This window comes from Sylvia atricapilla, chromosome Z (assembly GCF_009819655.1).
Source record: "Sylvia atricapilla isolate bSylAtr1 chromosome Z, bSylAtr1.pri, whole genome shotgun sequence".
Classification (NCBI taxonomy): domain Eukaryota; kingdom Metazoa; phylum Chordata; class Aves; order Passeriformes; family Sylviidae; genus Sylvia; species Sylvia atricapilla.
In genome coordinates, this window is record NC_089174.1 from 81,590,019 (window position 1) to 81,609,521 (window position 19,503).

The window sequence follows — 19,503 nt, forward strand, 5'->3', positions numbered from 1 at the left end:
CATGTCACTTATCTGTCAGTTGCAATGGTCTACTTCTATTAAATTTATATTTAATTAATCACATATTGTTTAATTACACTTCTAACAGCTCCTGAACTTCAGAGTAGTTGTTCTTGGTTACAACTTGTAACATTCAGAAACCTGTAGTTCAGAAGTTAAGGGACAGATGCCACTGAATGCACCACTACCACAGTAAATTTATGAATTTCAAAGCAGGTACAGGTAGAGCATTATTCTCCAAATACAAAACACTGCTTTGAAGAAAAAAGTACTGATTTGAACAGATAAAAGTATTACCTTCCTTTTTCAGTAAAGTTATATGGAGTTGGCAGTAGCACAAAGTTCAAGTCTCCAATTGTGTGCATTGCTACAGATTTCCATATTCTTGTAACTTGTTCTCCAAGCTCTAGCTGGGTTTAGAATAGTGGAGCAATCACAGACTAGATGTCTATTATCAGTTTTAAGAGTGACAGAAATACAAAGATGTTGTCTTGTTCTGCAATTCACTGAAAGCTTGTTTTCGAACAAATGGAATACTTGGAACATTTTACTTGGAATACCTTCATAGCAGTGAAATTCTGAGTGCGTAGGAATCAGTATCTGTAACTGGCTTAAGGTATCACTCAGATGTGGTGGGATCAGTAACTTGGTCTGACCAAGGTAAAGGAGAAAATGCCAAATTTAATCACATAGGTCTTAGGCTGGAGCCAATGATCTCAGGAGTGTTTACTGATTCTGTGATTCTGCATTCTGACAACTTCCAGTTGTTCTCTTACCTTGGACAAAAAGACTCACCCCACTGCCCAATCTAGGATATGCATTTTTTCTTTTAAAACATCATGCACTCCTCTAAAAAGAACATCATGCATTTCCTCTAAAAAAAAAAAAAAAAAAATACAGGCACAACAAAGATGACAGTTCTGCACTGAAAAACGGCAACCGTGCTTTGGCACGTGTGCAGTGACTACAGCTCAGACATACACAATTGTTTAATTAGGCTATAAACATGATAAAATCTACTAGCAGCATTGTCAGCTGGAGCAGTGGCCGAGCAGCTGATGCCACAGAGGCACCAGTGGCCAGAGGCAGCTGCTCTGTGCAGTGGTCTGGGCTCCAGCCAGTGTTGCCAACCCAACTCCAGCTGTACCAGCGCAGCGCAGAAATCTTGAGTGCAAGGCCACAAGTGACTGAGGCCAGCCCGTCTTCCAGGCCAGCACCAGCCCTGTTTTTACTAACACAGCCTCAAACTTTAGCAACAAAAATCAGTCCCACACATTTCCCATCCCTCCAGCTGGAAATTTCCCTTCCCTAATCATGGATATAAAGAAGTAAAACCTGATACTCTCCACACTCTAAAGAGCAGCTCCACTGTATTGAAGTCTTTTCCTTCACATCTGAGTGTAATGGAACAGGGACATGAAGAAGCACTAACTAAAAGCAGGACAGTATGTGTTTGTCTGTGTATATATATATATATAATATATATATATAAATATATATATAGTGTATATATATATATGTTACATATATACATACACCCATTACTTAGACAACAGGAAGTTCCAAGTGTATTGAGAGACAATAAAACAAATATATTGAAACCACAGCTGTTCAATGTAATCACATTCATCCAACAAAAAACACATTTTAGTTGAGCTGTATGTACTTCAATTAAATTGCTGGAAAAATGTATTTTCTTTCAGAAGAAAATGTATGGCAGCATGAGACACAAGTTATACATCCTCATCAATGCCTTTTCTCTTTTACCCTCAGTATCATGTGACACCATATCTAGTTTAATCTTTGTATAAAAGTTTCACTGGCTTCTGCTGCTCAGCTAGATCTGCACTTCTTGTAAATCTTCCTGATTTTCTAATTATGATAATAAAAGCTACTTGCAGATATAAAAATTATTTTGTAGAAAAAAAGTACAAACTATTTCACACATTTTAATGTAACTGAGTCAAATCTAATTATCTGACCTACTATGCCCTACTATGGATTCATAGCCAGAATGTTCTAGGTGTGTACCTTTTACTTGACAGAAATATCACTGAATGTTTTTAATAACACTTCTCCTAACCCATGCTTTTCTCTCAACGTGTGCATGCTTTTCCAACTCCATGCTCAGAACTTCTTGAGGAAAGTAACCTGAGCAAACCAGAGGAATTATCTCCCATGAAGAGCACTAAAATTGCATAATAATTCTAAACATAAAACATGACTGGATCATATGGCACAACTGTGCTTACATTTACAAGAAAGTACAAAACCTCTTCCTTTAGTCTGCTCACACTGCCATCCTAGATCTCTAAACTCCAAAGAAAGATCAAGGGGATGAAGAATTTCAATACTGACTGATGCATGCATGTGAAAGAATCTTCAAAAACATGTCTGCCATCTCCCCAAATAATCCTGACTGTACCTCAGAGCACTGTTCACTATATCACTGCATGAATATGCATCATCCATTTGCAAACTTACCTACATCACTGTCTTCTAGATGAAGTCATTCAGCCCTTCGGAGAAAACCCAGTAGTAAGATGTGTACTAGAGAGCAGTGCAGGTGCTGCAACTGACATTACATGAAAAAAAATCCAACAGACTGTGATAGCGATGAAGAGAAAAAAAAGAAAAGGAGGACAGCAGTGACACAAATGCTGATTCACTGGCAGAAATCCGGAAAAGAAATACTACCAAAGCAAAGCTTTTTTTCAGCAACTTTGTTTTACTTTCAATAATGTTTTAAGAGTCACTTAATACCTGTAGAATTCCATTCAGTCATGACAGAGCATGTTTAATCTTAACCCTTCTGAGTTCACAGCACAAGAAGGTAAGCTGCGAATATTTTAACAATTCTCTTCGTAACAGTTGAGTAGACTAACTTTCTTTAACCAGATTTACTGATAGTGGACATTTTGCTTCACCATTTCAGCAGAAATACAGCATCTATATACAGAATTATAAAAAGCAAGTCAGACTTTTACATAGATCATCCTCCCTGCATATCACCCTGACTGTTAGAAGAAAAATCCCCATTATTGGTCAAAACTATACAGAGCGAACACCTAGGAAAAAAGTCTTTTTTTTTTTTAATTCTATGACACTGTGTTAATACAATAAATATACAAAACTTCTGAACTACCGAGACATGCAACAGAGGGACAGAAGTGCATTTGTACAGAACCATGACATTTACCAGAATGGCAGAACATTGTTAGTAATTTACAAAATATACAAACATCCTCAGATAAATAAAAACAACTCCTAAATTACAGATCAATGACTACTGACATTCCAGTGTTTAAACTTCATATCTTGTACTCTGTCACAATACTACAAAAAGACAACTCAAGTGGGTGCCATACTCTGATTAATAAGAGATCGTAAAATCTAATTTTTGTTAGGTAAGAAATATTTTAACCAATCTCAGCCTTCTGTTGTCAAAGCTAACCAAACCTTCTCCTCCCTTTTGGGCTGCCACAGTGTCACAGATTTCTGGTTTGAAGAATTCACATGTGGCGCAACCCTGAATTTCATTCAGAAGGCTTAAATCCATACATTCAAATCATGATATTACAGATCAACAATTCTTATACACAGAACATTAAATAGGTTTTCTCAAAAAACCTTCAAACATTTGAGAAAAAATTCTACCTGTCAAATTCATGTTTTATTCCTAATTTGTTTGGGTTTTTTTTCCAGTAATCTATGCTGTCATGCAATTTTCAACTTCAGTTAAATCGTAAGGATGATATCCCTAGGACTCCCATCCGAGAGACACCAAACAAATTCCCTAAATTTAGATTTAATCCATAGCAGAGTTCCTAGATACAACCCTCAAGTTAAGCTTAAAATATGAAAAGAACAATCTTGATATATAACTTCTAAAATTATGATCCCCAATCTCAGCAGAGAACAGTGACTTTCATCTGAAAAGCTTTAAAAACATTCCACACTAATTTAAGTTCAGTGTTAGCATGTCCACTATTATGACATTTTAAAAGCCTTGTTAGATAGAATATTTAAGCAAGTATATTCATTAATGTGAACTTCAGCATAGGTGAAACTATCATGTTTTTTTCAAATTCAAGTCTGATTTAAAAAAATTAGTAAATGAAAGGAGACTTTCAGAAGAATTCATGCTAAAAGTATATTAGTGATTCAAGGATTAAGCTCAGGGAGTATTTTTTTAAATGAGCTTCTATTATTATGAATACAGTGTACTGACTCTATGAAATTCAGTCCATTTTCAGAACATGGGGGGCTTTATGCTGTGTTATTCAAGATGATTCACCTTAAGAGCTGAATTAATTTCAGCCATGGTGTATACTTTACACAGTGGGATGTCATCTTTCTATTTTCTGGAAGAGTTTGAAAAACTGCCTAAGTATTGTATGTAAGTCTCATGAGGCAATCCCAGAATATAAGGTCTTCAAAGGAGAGAAAATTATATAAACTCTACTAAAGTGCTGATGATATTATATTTTAGAATATTGTGATGGTATGTACCATTATGGATTGTTGGTTTCACAGAACCAATTTAACCGCTTAGACCACCAATTCAATGAGTTAAAAATTAACTTTAATATTAAAGATAAACATTTCTCCCTTTGCTGAATCAAAATACTTCAAAAGCTTTTTCCCTATAGCTTAAATCACACCACAGAGATGGCTGAGTTAATATTAAAATTAATTCAAGTATCATTAAATGCCATTGCTTGAAGAGCCTGGTTTTAGACAATATTCATGTTAGAAAATTAAATACTGTATACATATAGTGCTTTGGACAGGCACTAAACAGAGTGACTGTCCAGGCTAGAGATTTAGTACCAATGTTAAACATAAATCTATACTTGAAAAAAAACCCAAACAGAAAAAACTAACCAAAAAAATCCCAAATAAAACAAAAATACCACTGCACATAGAAGAGGGACAGGGGATATGTGAATACTGAAGTTAAAAATAGCAAATACATAATCATTTAGCTAAATCACCAGTTAACCTCCTTAAACTGAACTATTCTATTACAGAGAATGTTTATGCCCCATAGTAATTTCTCACAGGTAGAGAATACTCCATGGAAATAGACACAAACGAATGCTATAAAGTGGCGCAGGTAAATTCTGGACCAAAACACTACTTAAACAAGATTAGGTAACTCAACAGTATTCATGCAAACTTACAGGTTTATATCAAAAGACTTACCTAAAAAAACCAAACCAAAACCAAACAAAAAAGAATTTACGCCTTACTTGTATTTGATCCCCAGCAGCTGTTGAAATTGCAAAAGAAGCAGTCAAACTTAACTATATCTCTCAGTCTACCCCACTTCTTATCATAGAAACAGGGAAATCAGTTCTTGCAAAGAAAAATAATTAATCCAAAGTGCTTTCCTGAAATTTAAAAAAAAATACTGGAGTGAATTGCTAAAAATTTTCCCAGGTTCTTAATACATTGATTTGATCATTATACACCACAGTTCATTCTCAGGCCAATTGTTGAAATTATTTATCCTCCATAAAATACGGAAAGCGTAACATTGCAGAATTCAACATGTTAAAGTAGTGAAAAAAACCCACCTGTTTTCTTCTTAAAATAAATGAATTTAAGAATAATAAAGTAAATGAATTTATTTTACTAAAATAAACCAACCACTTCCCATTTAACCCATGCACAGCTGCAGAAGAGACGAACATGCTGTGTGAATCTTGACCTAGGCATTTAGGGAATACACTGAGTGACCGTAAGATCAGGAAGAGTTGAAGAGAACTGTGGCGACGTTGTCTCCCTACATCCGGTTGCCCTTGAAGGCGTTCTGGGCCGCGCTGGTGGCTGCGGTGGAGGCGGCGTTGGCCGCAGCCGTTTGCACCGTTTTGTTGGACATCACCCCCGTGGCAAACTCCTGCTGCGCCTTCTCAAAGCTGGCGCCAGTGGTGCGGTACAGCCCGTGCACCTGCAGAGGGGAAAAGCACTCAGGAAACGCTTCCCGTTTCTCAGCAGACCGACAGCAAAGCCTCAAACGCAAAGCGGAGCCGCGAGGTGGGGAAATGTGATTTGTTCATGTGTTTGAGAGACTCAGAGAGGAAAATATGGAATTTTTCTCCTCAAACTTTTGAAATTTTCATTGTCCTGTTGCACACACAATTAGACTGTGAGGGATACCTGTAATGTTCTGCAAGTTCAGAGGGGGTCTCATCATGTTTACTAAAATGTGTGATGTGTATTTGGTGAATTTTTCTCTAAACCAGTATTTAGAAATGTTTTAGTTACTCTGCTGGTTACAAGAATAAGTTACAATCTGACTGAATATTAAAAATGTCAAAATATCCTAATTACACAGGTACCCATTTGCACATTACACATATCCTAATTACACAGGCACAAACTAGTGTGATGACCAATAGCTCTGCATAATTACCAGAGGAATAAACCATATGGCTTATAAACACTCTTAACAATATGGCATATAAAAAAAACAAAAACCAAAAAAAAGGCAAAAAATCCTGATTAACTTCCAGTTACCTCAGCATTAAAATTTAAGTGCTATTTGTGACTCAGTTAAGTCAAGACAGTTATCAAATAATATTACAAAGACATTTTCATTACAGTGTAGCAGGAAAATTAATGTAACTTTTTTTCTCTGTTATAAACAAGACTATTTCTCACCCATAAAGATATACAAAGTCATATATGAATATGAAGATTTCTGGAAAGAATCTGGATGCATACAGTAAGAGAAGTGTAAAAACATATTCCTCCATACATTTTTTTTTGCTTCTTTCTTCTCATCCATAGAGTATTTCTACAGAAGACAAGAAAGGACATCTCCAGGCACAGACTTAAAATTCCAAGTCTACTGTGAACAGGTCAAAAGAATCCGTGTATGTGTAAAATCTTTAAACCTAACTGTATCTGAGTTGAATTACTTGAATTCAGCCAGCACATCATCATCAGAAATCTCAGTTACATTTATCTTAATGACTTACTAGTGCATCTGTATCTATACTAAGATCTTCTGGGTGGAAATTCACCAAAAATAACCATAGAAAAAGTTTATTTCTTTGAGTTTTCATGCTCCTTAGCATGCATCATTAGCTGGCAATAAAATACTAAAAAAATAGAGATACAGAAATAAAAATCATATTTTGAGGTGCTGAGCATCTTTCTCTTCTATTGATTTTAATAGGAATGACTTTGGTAAGAGAAAAAAGTTGGCAATTATTTGAGTCACATTTCTCTGCACCTGAGGGGCAACCTGGCATCTACAGCTATGATCAGTGTCCAGAGCATTTACCTACTCCTACTGTGGTTGGGTCACCTCTCAGATTCTCTAGTTCAGCACTACCCTTCCCCATTTGCAGAAAATACCTGTGTTGTACAAGCAGCATTTTCTAACTCCACAACAGTATAAGCAAAACGGTACAGTCGTTAACAGGTAAGGCTCACCTTTAAGAATATAATTTAATCCCCACTACTTTGTGAAAGAGTACCTCTCTCAAGACAGAAAGCAAAATCCAAATCAAACGTAGGAAACGAAAAAGGGGAATAATATGCAACTTACCTTTTTAAACATAACTAGTGAGATAACAGCAGATGCTGTGAAAAGTGCAGCTATGATTATCATCATAATGCCAACAGGAATACTCTTATTAAGTCCAGTAAGAGATGAAATCCACCCACTGAAGGAAGGAGAAAGAACAGATTTTATTAGTACAGCACATGAATCATAAAATCAAAGATACCCTCACTGATGAAAAGTTTATAACCTCCTGGTTCTGAACCATTTTGAGTATTTTTGAAGAAAAATCATGGGAATCTTATCTAAGCATATTTTGGTTCTCTGATACGCTTTTAAAGCTTAATTTCCATTTTTTCATAGAAAATGCAGTGAAACTATATGAAAAAATTCTTGTTAGTATTACGATCCTTGAGCAAAATTGTGGAGAAATTAGAGAGCTGCTTCTCAATTCTTGAGGTTTGTTTTTGTAATACTGTCATTTCAGATTGATTCAAGACTACATGAATTCGTAGATGAGAAAATATCCCTAAAAAGATAGTTTCTAACTTCTGTAAATACAGAGCAGGAAAACACCACATACACAGAGCTTCTGTGTGAAGAGTCATTTAATTGTATCCACACAGTGATGCTTTCTCATCCAAGGTTAATATATTTTTTTTTTAGTAGAGAGCATCAGATGAACTAATAGAAAATGCTATATATGTATCTACTACAAACATTTCACCATTCTTCAAAATTTAAACACCAACAGACACCAAAAGAGTTTCAGACCTGACCACTAAAAAAGCAGGTTGCCTTAAGAACAAAACCCTATGCATTAAGATGGGAAAGAATTTTCCATGTTAGGAAAAGAAAAAAGAAGCAAAGAATTATGTAAATGCAAACCTGAAAACCTTTCCCTACCTGTCTCGCACCACTATGTCCCACTGCAATCTACCACAAAGCCCCAAAATCCAAACTGTAATTAGGATTTTCTGATGATCTGGCTACTTTCAATACTCCTTCCCTAAGGTATGATTAAAAGCACACTTTCCAGACTTGGATGAATAAGCAATAGATGATTCCTGAGCAAAAATAATAAACCAGGATTTTTCCTTACATAATTCTAAAGCAATACTGTTTTGTCTTCCTTGCATATATTTTGAGGTTTGGAGCAAAAAGCACTGATAGGAGGAAGTGACATTACTCAACTACAGCACTCGTGACTCTTCATGTTACCAGCTGGCTACTACAACTTTGCTTTTAGTTAATTCCTTTATTTCAAGGACAGTGGCTGATTCCCCACAGTTTCTCCTTGTAAATTCTCAATATTAGACCTCAAAGACTCAGATAAAAGGTAATATACAAGCACCACGTAAAAGCTTATATATTTGCAAACATTTAAAACAAAGATCAACTTATTACAGAATATAGATGGGACTCAGACAAATGAACTTTTCAAATAATATCAAATATATACTACTATATTCACCCAAATGCCTTCTTAACTCATTCTACAAATTTAGCCATAAATTTCTCATTAAGTAGGAAGTATATTAATATTATTAGAAATACCTAACAATACATAAAATATGCAAGCAATATATTATTGATGTCTGAATTTTTGCTGTCCTTTACCTTAAATACAGAATGACTAGTAACTCCTTACACCACCAAAATAGAGGAGGTAGTATATGAAAGAGTTAGTTCAAAGTGGTTTGAATTGAAGGATAAAATTTTGACCAGCCTAGTAACAGAACTATTTCACATTCTTTGGATATATTTCACCCACTTCTCCCAGTTAAGAGCACTCCAAAAATGCTTTCTTTGGAGAGTTAAATGTAACATTCCAGTGAACACAAGATTATTCCTTTGAAAACACAGACTGTATTGCAGTTATTACTTTAAATGTGAGTGCTTGTCTTACAGACAGTACAACTCCATGGCAAACAAAATACTCACCAGTTTCCCCATCTTTGAAATCCTGCAGCTTGAAGTACATGTACAGCAAACTGACAGATATATACAAAGAAGAACACAAAGAACCTGAATGAACTGTCACTCCTGAAAGAGGTGGGGGGAAAAAGATTAAAGCAGCCAGAAAATTAATTACTTTTATTCATATTCTGTAGTACCAATCTAACTTTTTTCTGTATTAACTAGAAGAAAAGTACTTTCATTTATCAAGTGAGCTAAATATCAGCAATTCTGTGATTTTTCAGTGTGTTTATTTACAAGAGCTGCTCTTTCCTCTTTAATACAGAGAGTTTGCCATCTGCATCTCTAGGAAAGGGGAAAATAGTTCTGTACAACCCAGAGCAGGGCCTCTTCAACCAATACTTAAGTTAGTATAAAGAATTCTGCTCCACTTTCTGAGTGAAGTGAAGTTCACAGTGATGGCAAGATTGGAAGAGAATATTTAACTTGTGAAAAGGAAATAAAATCTCATATGGAATTACTGAAACACAGGGCACGCCAAAATACTGAAGCAGCTATTATTTTAAAGTAAAATGTACAAAATACACTTGCTGTTTAAATTACTGTTTAAAATGCCAAAGACTGGGAAAAAAAATAAAAAAAGCCACCAGAAAAATATAAATGTACAGGCAAAATTTAAACCAAGTCTCAACTTTACTACTGTCAAAACTCTTGATTATATTATATGCTTGCTACTGGAGTTCTTAAGAAAGTATAAATCATTAGGTTCAGTTACAGAAACACTTTGCCTTTAACACCTCTTCCTGCAGAAGGGAGTTTATAATTTCTATACACCAGTTCAGTTCAGTAACTATTTCATTTTCACCTGAGCAACTGACTGAAAGTTAAATATGCAAGTAGTAGTTCCTCAACCAACCAATTTTCCCTAAGAAAAGCTATGGATTTACTAGATAAGAAATGCACATTAAACTATATGATTCCTCAAAGGGTTGTGGGTATAGCAATACCTCCTTGGTTACCAAAAAGAACACCTCCTGTAGTCTTAAGTGTCACAGTTAATTGCAATTTCTGGCCATCAATTCTTAAATGCAAGAATAGGGGTATTTTTAACTGAGAACACCCCAAATAACTCCAACGTAAAAAACCCCAAATAACTCCAATGTAAAAAAAACCCCAAAACTCTCAAGAGTACAGGACTTGAAATCTCTATATGCTGATGTTCAGTACAAAAAGGTTTAATATAGCATGCAAATACACCATTCTATTCTTAATCACACACCCCATGCTTCTGAAGTTTGCAAAGATTACTAAGACTAGGAAAAATACTAGTTTGCTTACTATACACCTGCTCTATTAATTCTTAAGAATCTCAGGCTATTTCAATTACAGATAACTGTAGGTGTCTGTCGCTTAAAAATACAAGATTTTAAGGTTAGCTACTTACAAAGTTCATTCAGGAAGCAAAGAATTTGAGACACTATTTACTACTAACCTACTCAAATTCTTGGTGTGAAGAGAGAGAGATTTAATAAAAATGTTCTTTACAACTGTTACCAGCCCTTATTAACTATAACCAAGTTTAGTATAAAAATACTTTGTCTGTGGCAAAACTGGTAAGTATTTTAAAGGATATTCCATAATACTATTAACTAGTGGCATCTGTATTTCAAATTCAACAACTGAATTAACGCCAAACAAAATCTTTGTTTCTAATGAAAGCACTTTAGAGGATTATCAATCATGATAATCAAGCAAATTCTGGGATGTTAATGCATTTTAACAAGTTTTTAAATATCCTAAGTCAAGTTGAAGTTGTTACCTGAAAGCTCCATAAAGTGGTCTGTACCAGCAGACAAAAGAACAAGGGGTAAAAAGCAAGAACCAGAGAATACTCAATCCAAAATCAACTCCTCGTGAAGCATCAACATAAAACCAGGCCAAACATCCAAAGATATTAAGAAACAGTGTCACTGTATGGACTGTAGAAGCAAAGGCAAAATAGTCTTAATTAAGTTATGTCTAAAAAATAAATTATTACAACTGCTAAAGTTATACTTGAACTTACAAACATTTTAAACATTTAAACAAAACAGCATTTTAAACAAAACATCAGCATGCTGACAATACCAATACCATATCAAAACCTTCTGTAATAAATTGATTTTTATAGTTTTCTAAATTTCATGTAAATGTTGTATTCACAAATGAGAGTACTCTATATGAAAATTTAAGTACCACCAGCTACATGGCAATGAAAAATACAGTCATAAAAAATAAAATACTTTCAAAACATTAAATTAAAAAAAGAGGTTTCTACAGCTGCAAATACTGATTTTTTCTACCGTAATAACTGAATACAAGTATTTATGAGATTACTGAATATTTTTGAGAGCGAGCTTAAAAATAACATATATTGCATTACAAAAAATCACTGTTCCCTTTCAAATTTGAAAACAAAATTTCCCAAATAATCTTTCAACAGAAAGCTCTTTGTTTTCCACATAGTAAAACAAAAAAAACCCACTTACTAAGAATGTTCCTCAGTAAAACATGATCTGCAGGAAGCTGTTCTAGATGCTTTAAGATAATTAGTATATTCAAATATTTCTTAGAACACTGGTCTTTCTTAGAGCATCTGCCTTTTTGCTGGTCTGTGGTCAGCTCAACAGTATAATTTTCTCATTGGCAGACCTTGTTATACATTAAGTATTCAATTTCTACTGAAGAAAATGCATTTGAATTATGACTTCACATTTTATTTCAATTAAGCTTACTTCTTAGAATAGAATAAGGCAATATTAAGAAACATTACAACTACTACATTCATGCTATCTGGCACAGAAGTTAGTTCTGCTAGACTTCAAAGATGAACATGAATTTGTCTCTTTGTTCAGCAATAACCAGTGATTCAGGAGGGATTTTGCTGCCTCAGAGAACAATTTCTTTCCTTGTGGATCAGGATAAAGTGGGGTATTTATAACTGCACAAACTGCTCCTGACAGCAATGATTTTTATTTATTTAAGTTCAGAGCAATATTTTCATCATTCTATGAGATGGTAAGGTTAACAGATCAGGCAAGATACTAAAGATTCCAAAAAGGAGAACCCTGATATGCTTTGTTGGTGTCTTGTTACTTGAGCTCTAAATCAACAAAGTGGGAAAGAACTCTTAAAAACAAGATGCACATATAATTACATGGAAGACTGATGAAACTAAAACACTTCCTGAGATAAACAGATCATATTTTCCATCAAGAGTTGCCAGAATCAAAACACTTTGTTCTTTCAAATAAAAGCCAATTATTGCACTGACATATCTTATATCATATAGCACTGCCCAAAGGGGTCAGCAGAACAACTCATTTCAGAATTTGTGTGTCTATGCCACATAAAGAAAAGACACTACACAAATCCCAGTTCCTGCCTTTCTTTGCTAAGTACAAAAAAGGGGTATTTTCTCTTTTTCTGCTCAATACTGGAACAGATGGAGACTCCTATGTTACTAGAAACATCTGAATTCTGGTGGAGCTTCAACTTTCCAAAATGGCTTTTTTTTAATATAACTGCAATTATGGTAACAGGACAAGTTTTAAAAGAGTATAATCAATGCCGGAAAAAAAAAATCATCACACCCACTACTGACACTAAAACCGGCAACACAGGGGTCTGCTTCACTACTGCAACAGAGTTTAAGCTGCACAAAATAAGTACTAGCAAGAGAAAAATAGCAGATTTGACTGACAATGCTCACTTCACTGTGTTTGCCCTTCACTCTGCCTGCTTGCTGCAAGGTACAGAGAATCATTTATCCTTTGAGCAAACACCTTCACTAAGGGATCTAGGGCAAGCTTAGCACTTATATGAACAGACATCTTTGTAGGTTCAGGGTAACAGTTTTAAGTATTTGCCTCAGCAAATTAAACAATAATACAAGCTATTAGAAAATAATGACCACCTGGGGGCTGAAATCACCTAGGGCTTTGGCAGGAGTCTGCAACATGTAGTTTCTGTATGATAACCTCACAGCTGTAACAATAAAGTAGTGTGTGATTGAAGAAAGCCTTCTCATAGTTTGTGTGTGGAAGCAGCTGAAGTTGAAAAAACAGGCATTCATGCCAGAATAAGAGTCAACAATGGGAAATTGAATTACTTTAATAAATATTAATACTTGACTTCTTTTTCTGGATATAAACTTTCCTGAACAGAAGAATACTTCTTAGATATATTCCTTGACTTAATTAACTACACTTTATTATCCATAAATGTCAGAAAGTGAGCTGTAGATAAAGACCACAAGTTGTATTGAAGATATTTGGCATGTACATTATTGAGATGATTTTGGTATTCCATTTGAGATACTATGAAAACATATTTTTGTACTAAGTTTAATTTCAGTAATGTTTCATTGGTTATATTCTCAGGAAACCTAAGTCCACATTAAGACACATGACTGTCATCCAGGACTGGAACTGCCTAAAGGCAAATGGGATGCCTATGCAATGGAGAGTTTTGAAGCCACAAGGCAACTCACAAGGGAGGACTGGCTAGTGAAGTTTGATCACACATAACCTTGGAGCACCAAGTAGCTTCAGATGTTGTTTAGGCTTTTGTTCCTGGTGTGTTCTGCTTGCTTGGGAGAGACATGCTAACATGCCTTACAAAAAAGAGGATGATCTTTAATAGGGAAAAACCAGATTTTTAAAACAGACTTAGATAGCATACAATAAACATTAAACAGTCTTAGATCAGCACCTAAACACATAAACATGTGCTATCTAAAATGTGAAAGTACTTTTTAAAAATCTCCTGATGCTACACACTAAAAAACAGACAATAATATGGAGGGGACCAAGAGTCAATCTGTATGACAGCAACCAGTCAAACCTTGAGAAAATGTCACCCACTTAGAAAGGCTGAGTGAACTAAGTAAAAGGAGATGACTAACAGGGATAAAAGCATTTTCCATAATGACAGTGGAAAGAACAGGAAACACAGGAGGGGAGAATTAAATTAATATACCAAGAAACATCTAACTCTAAAATACAGCAACCCATTAGAACAGGCTTGGAGGGAGTTTGTGTATACACACACATGCACACCATCTATTGTATCCTCAGACAGAGGACGAGATGAAACTCTACTAAACAGAAAAAGAAAAAAAGTTGGTACTTTGGTATTATTTCTCTACCAGAATCTCTTCAGTCTGTAACTTCAAAAGAGAAACAGTACATGAAAATCAGTGGTGTTTATTTGGCACATGCTATCAGACTGTGGGGAAAGTAGCTGGAAAACATGCTTTTGAGCCTGTTTTTGACTTTTGGCACAGTCAAAGAGTCAAAGTCAAGAGACATTGTACTTGACACTAGGCATAATAAATAGCAAAAGATCAAAAAATCAGTACTCAGTGCTAATGAGCTAGGAAAACTGTCAGTTTCATGTGCAAGCCCTTAAAGCACCAATGGCCACAAAGCCAAAATAGAACAGAAGAGCTCCAATGGGAACTGTGAAAAGTCATTGCTAATTGATTGTTATAGTTTACAAAAACATGTGAGCACTCAATCTGTTAAAAAAACAAAAGTCTCCCCCCCTGGAGGAAAGAATGTGCCAAGATAAAATCACATCAAAGAATTAGGAAACTCTGACTTCTGATACAAAAGGAGAAAAGAGGGATGAGTTAATGAAATAGGGATACAGAGTTGTTTCCCCATGAAAGGAAGAGCATATGAATCTTAAGTAAAGAAGTTTCCTCAGAGATATAAAAACCAAGCATGATGATATAAAATTAATACTAACTGGAAACACAGAAAACTAAACTAGGAAGTTTGTTCCCAGGGTTCCTACAAAGAAAAAGGACCTACTTTATAAAGTGCTGAGAATCCAATACTAGATTTATCCAAATGTGATTATGTTCACAGAAGCCCTAGACCTTAGAAGGTGTACAAAGTTCTGGAAGAGGAAATCAAATGTAGAGTAGCAAGCAGAACCAGGTCTATTGTGGGAATAATATTTCTTCCCAGAGGAGAAATAGTCAACGAGAAATTAGCCAAACCACATAGACGCCATCCTAAGAAAGAAAAGTTCCCAGGATTTATTCAACAGCCAACTCTAAGGAATGGGGTTCTATACCCAATCTTTTCAATCTTTTTTTTTTTTTAACTGTGAAATAGATTTTGTCTTTCTTTTTCCTTATTGTGCCCTGATCCTGCCTTCCTGAGTAATATATGCCAGAGAGTACTACTACTAAAGAACAAAGAGTGCAAGAAGACTTGTTTGAAGCCTCAGTCTACCTAGAAGATTAGCTGTCATGTCAGTATAAAAGCATAGCTTCTATGTATTTTGAAATAATATTGCTTCTTCCTTTACTTGTTGCCTAAGAATGAAAATTAACAATAATATTAATATTCCAGTTTTAACTGCCTAACTTCACCTCGTATGTTAAACATATGTACTTTCAGAACGCAGTCCTGCAAATGGCCAGAACTGGTAAGCATCCTAAAATTCTGAGTATTTCACCTTAGATTTCATATACATCTAAATTATCTGACAATTTTATGAGGATGACCAGTCACACGCTCTATGGTTGCTTATCTGAAGACGAACGATCCAGCGATGAATATAGAAAACTGTAGGTTATGATGAAGTGGAATTGATTTGATTCAGTGCTGTCTGCTCATTTCATGTGCTTCAATTACATGCTTCAATCACAGCAATAAATTACCAGAGTAACGTGTAAAGTTATGGAGATTTCCTAACTACATCTTAAGCTATGAAAAAAAGTACAGAAAACATCTGAAATCCACATTTTCTTAGAAGGCTAAAAATATATTAAAGGCACCAATGTATCTAAATCTTGCAATTTCTTCAGAGTCAGAGTATTTATTAGGCTTTTATCAGTCACAGAGGAGAAGAGAGAAGAAAAAAGTGTGGCATCTGCACACTTGTTTATTCCAGTATTTCACCAGTCAAAACACAGCCCCCCAGTGAGAACAAAATTAATCCTACAAAGATGGTGCAGAACAGTCTTTGCCTACAAAGGATAGTTTTAACATGGACTGATTTTTCAGCTAATTGACACTATTTCTTAAAATAGGGTAAAAGGACATTAAGCCTTTTCTATAGATTAAAACCATATTAAACTATACAAAACTATGTCTATTAAAGCAAATGGATATTATACATCTTGAACTCAAAAGTATATTAATTGTGACATTTATTCCTTAACATATAAGCTGATTTTAAAAACAGTAAAATTATTTCTAAGTTAATAAACAGTCGAAGTTCATTTTACAGCTGGAGAAACTTAAACCAGACAATTACAATAAATTAGAACCAAATTGCCCCAGGATAATCCTCCTTTTTTTCATGGAAGCTTTTATGATGTAATTTAATACTTTTAAATTTAATACTTTTATGGAAGCTATAAAATTTTGATTCAACATTTGCCTTCTGGATTTAAAATAATTTTTCATTATAGATGTTCCAAAAGCCAAAGTAGCAGATATGTATTACCAAGTTTGAATAGGCACTATGTTTTTCTTAAAAAGAAAATACTTACACATCCACAAATAGTACATAATCTTTACTGTCTTCTGGAATTCTACAGGAATGTCTACTGAAAAATCCTGGTAAAAACAAGGACCTACAGGAAAATTCTCAGGAAGAGGAGGCCAGTTATTTTTTCTACCTGCAAAAGAGAAAGTAAAGAAAAAAAAAGGGCTTTTATCATGTAGCTTCAGTCTCTGTATACTTGAAAAAGATTTACATTTGAACTTGTTTGAACTGTTTAATGCCTAAGTTTCTCAAGTGAATGGGTAACTTGGGCTACCAAAACACAAAGAGTTTTAAGAGCAATCCTCAACATAAACTTCAGAAATTAAATAAAAGTGTAGCCAGGTCAAGGAAAATACATTATTTTATCTACAGAAAAGAGTGAGCAGGCATCTGACATTTCCTAAAAAGTAAGAGAATTTTTTACAAAACAGATATGGACAGAAAAACAATTTCTGAGAATTCCTTGACATTTAAATGAGTATTTCCCTAAAGTCTCACCATTGTGATATAGTCTGTTGAACACAAAGATAGGAGATTGAAAAGCATTCTTCATTTTCAAAATCCTGATATTTTTAATGTGAAAGTATCTCTAGTTTCCAGTATGGTTTCCTGTCAAAACTTACCTGAAAGGCAGGAAGTCTCAAGAAAGACAATTACTAAAATGGTCTGTAAGTACCTTTTTCTAACAAGAATATGCCCTACAACATCACTGTATTTTGACACAGTTGTGTGACAGAGTGAGGACACTGCAAAGGACACATGACCAGACACTTGGATTTCCTGTATGTTTATCTGACCACAGACTGCTGAACACAAGTCTTATCAGGCACAGATTCAGAGATTCAACTGAGAAAATCACTTGAACAAACCTTTGCCACAGCATTTCAAACTCTGGATGCAAGAGATGTATAAACCACCACGTGACCAAATTAATTAGATGAAATAGGAAGCAGTACACTTTTATTAGCTCAAATGCAATGCCACACAGAACCTGAGCAGACAAGGTTAAAGGCATCAAGCTGAGGTGACATACCAGCTTGAAGATCTTTCACTGCAGTAAATTAAGACAACATATGCCAACAGTGTCCTAGATGTGCAGTCAGCATCTTAAGGCAAATGAATGCAAACAGCTAGAGAACTGCGAAAGACGCTGTTCTCCAATCAACACTCTAGGGTGTTTTCAAAGGAGTCCAAATTAGCATGTGTGTCCCTGGGATCCAGAAATGCAATACACGGAATAGTTCAAAGTTATGCCACAGCAGGTTCACAGTGAACATCAGGATGCACTTCTTTACCAAGAAAATGGTCAAACACTAGAATCAGTTTCCTAGAGGAGTGCTCAATGTCCTCAGCCTGTCAGTGTTTCAGGGCACATGAACAATGCCCTTAAATAACATGCTTTAATTTACTGGTACTGAAGTGAGCAGGTAGTTGGGACTGTATGGCCACTGTCAGGAGGGGTAGCAGCAGCAACCAAAGTAAGTTTGGGGGTGGGTGTTAGATCAAGCTATCCAGACATTCCTTGAGCTTAGGGACACTTCAACAGCAGCCCAAAGCCCTGTCAGGACCCAGAAGCTCTCACTAACCAGTCAAGCATGGAGTGAGCATTACAAGGAGCAGTCTGGGAGATTTAATCAGCTTTAAGGGAGCATGAGTGACCAGGACACAGTGCATCAAAAAGATGTGGTGTGGGAGTTTATGCAGGAGGGTGAGCAGGGAGAGTGCTGCAATCCACAGGTAGGTCCATGCCTCAGGTAAGTGCTAAGTGCTCTAGGTCCCTGCCACAACGGTGGACAATTGCCTTGGAGTCAAAATGAGTGTGTCTACTGAGAGCCCCAGAGAAGTCTGACTGATACATCCAGTGAGGGAACTGGTAAGGGAAGAGACATGAGTACAGGTGGTAGCTTGCAATGGGTGCACAGATACTCCTCCTAGAGAAAAAGCTTGTCCCTGCATGAATTTTGCATAGCTTCAAGAACTGTTGCAGAATGTGGACAAATTGCAACAGGCTGTGCAGTGTTAGAGGGACTGAAACGGGGACAGAGAAACGGCTTCCAGACCATACACCTACAGGGGACATCACTGAGTGGGAGATGCCTTGGATCCTAGTGACACACAAATACAGAACTCAAGCCCAACGTCCACCCTGCAACTTCCACACCAAAACAGATGCTTTAAAGGCTTTAGATGTCCATCAGCAAGTCCAACAAGGAGCAGCATCTGGACCAGCAGCACATAGTCATTACTGTAAAAAGAAATTCTGAGTAAATCCTGCAGGTGACTCTCATAGGGTCACTGAGACACCACCTACCAGCCTGATCAAGAGTCACAGGAGGAAAGGCTGCCTACCTAAGATTCATGATGCTGCCAAGAGGGTCACCCAACTTGTCAAGAGCATGGATTACTTTCTCACATGGATGCAAATGATACCACTAGCAAAAAAACAGGCAGGATCAAGGCAGTTTATAAAGCACTGGCAAGACAAGTGACAAACACTGGTGCCCAAGTCTTGT

The 19,503-nt window shown here is 35.7% G+C and overlaps 1 protein-coding gene across 2 annotated transcripts in view; it reads right to left on the reverse strand.

The window, feature by feature from the left end:
* Nucleotides 1-19,503, reverse strand: part of SCAMP1 (secretory carrier membrane protein 1) — a 52,119-nt gene that overhangs the window by 8,033 nt on the left and 24,583 nt on the right. Inside the window, exons 5-10 of one of the 2 annotated variants that reach the window (XR_010745753.1) lie at nt 16,995-17,123; nt 11,259-11,418; nt 9,464-9,565; nt 7,565-7,682; nt 5,256-5,956; nt 2,485-2,575 (exon numbers count right to left, since the gene is read on the reverse strand). Coding sequence is in view for 1 of the 2 variants with exons in the window: in XM_066338895.1 (XP_066194992.1) it covers nt 5,792-5,956; nt 7,565-7,682; nt 9,464-9,565; nt 11,259-11,418; nt 16,995-17,123 (674 nt within the window). In the remaining variant the exon portion in view is untranslated. Of the gene's footprint in view, nt 1-2,484; nt 2,576-2,708; nt 5,957-7,564; nt 7,683-9,463; nt 9,566-11,258; nt 11,419-16,994; nt 17,124-19,503 lie in introns of those variants that run through there. The other variant, XM_066338895.1, reaches the window with a different exon arrangement.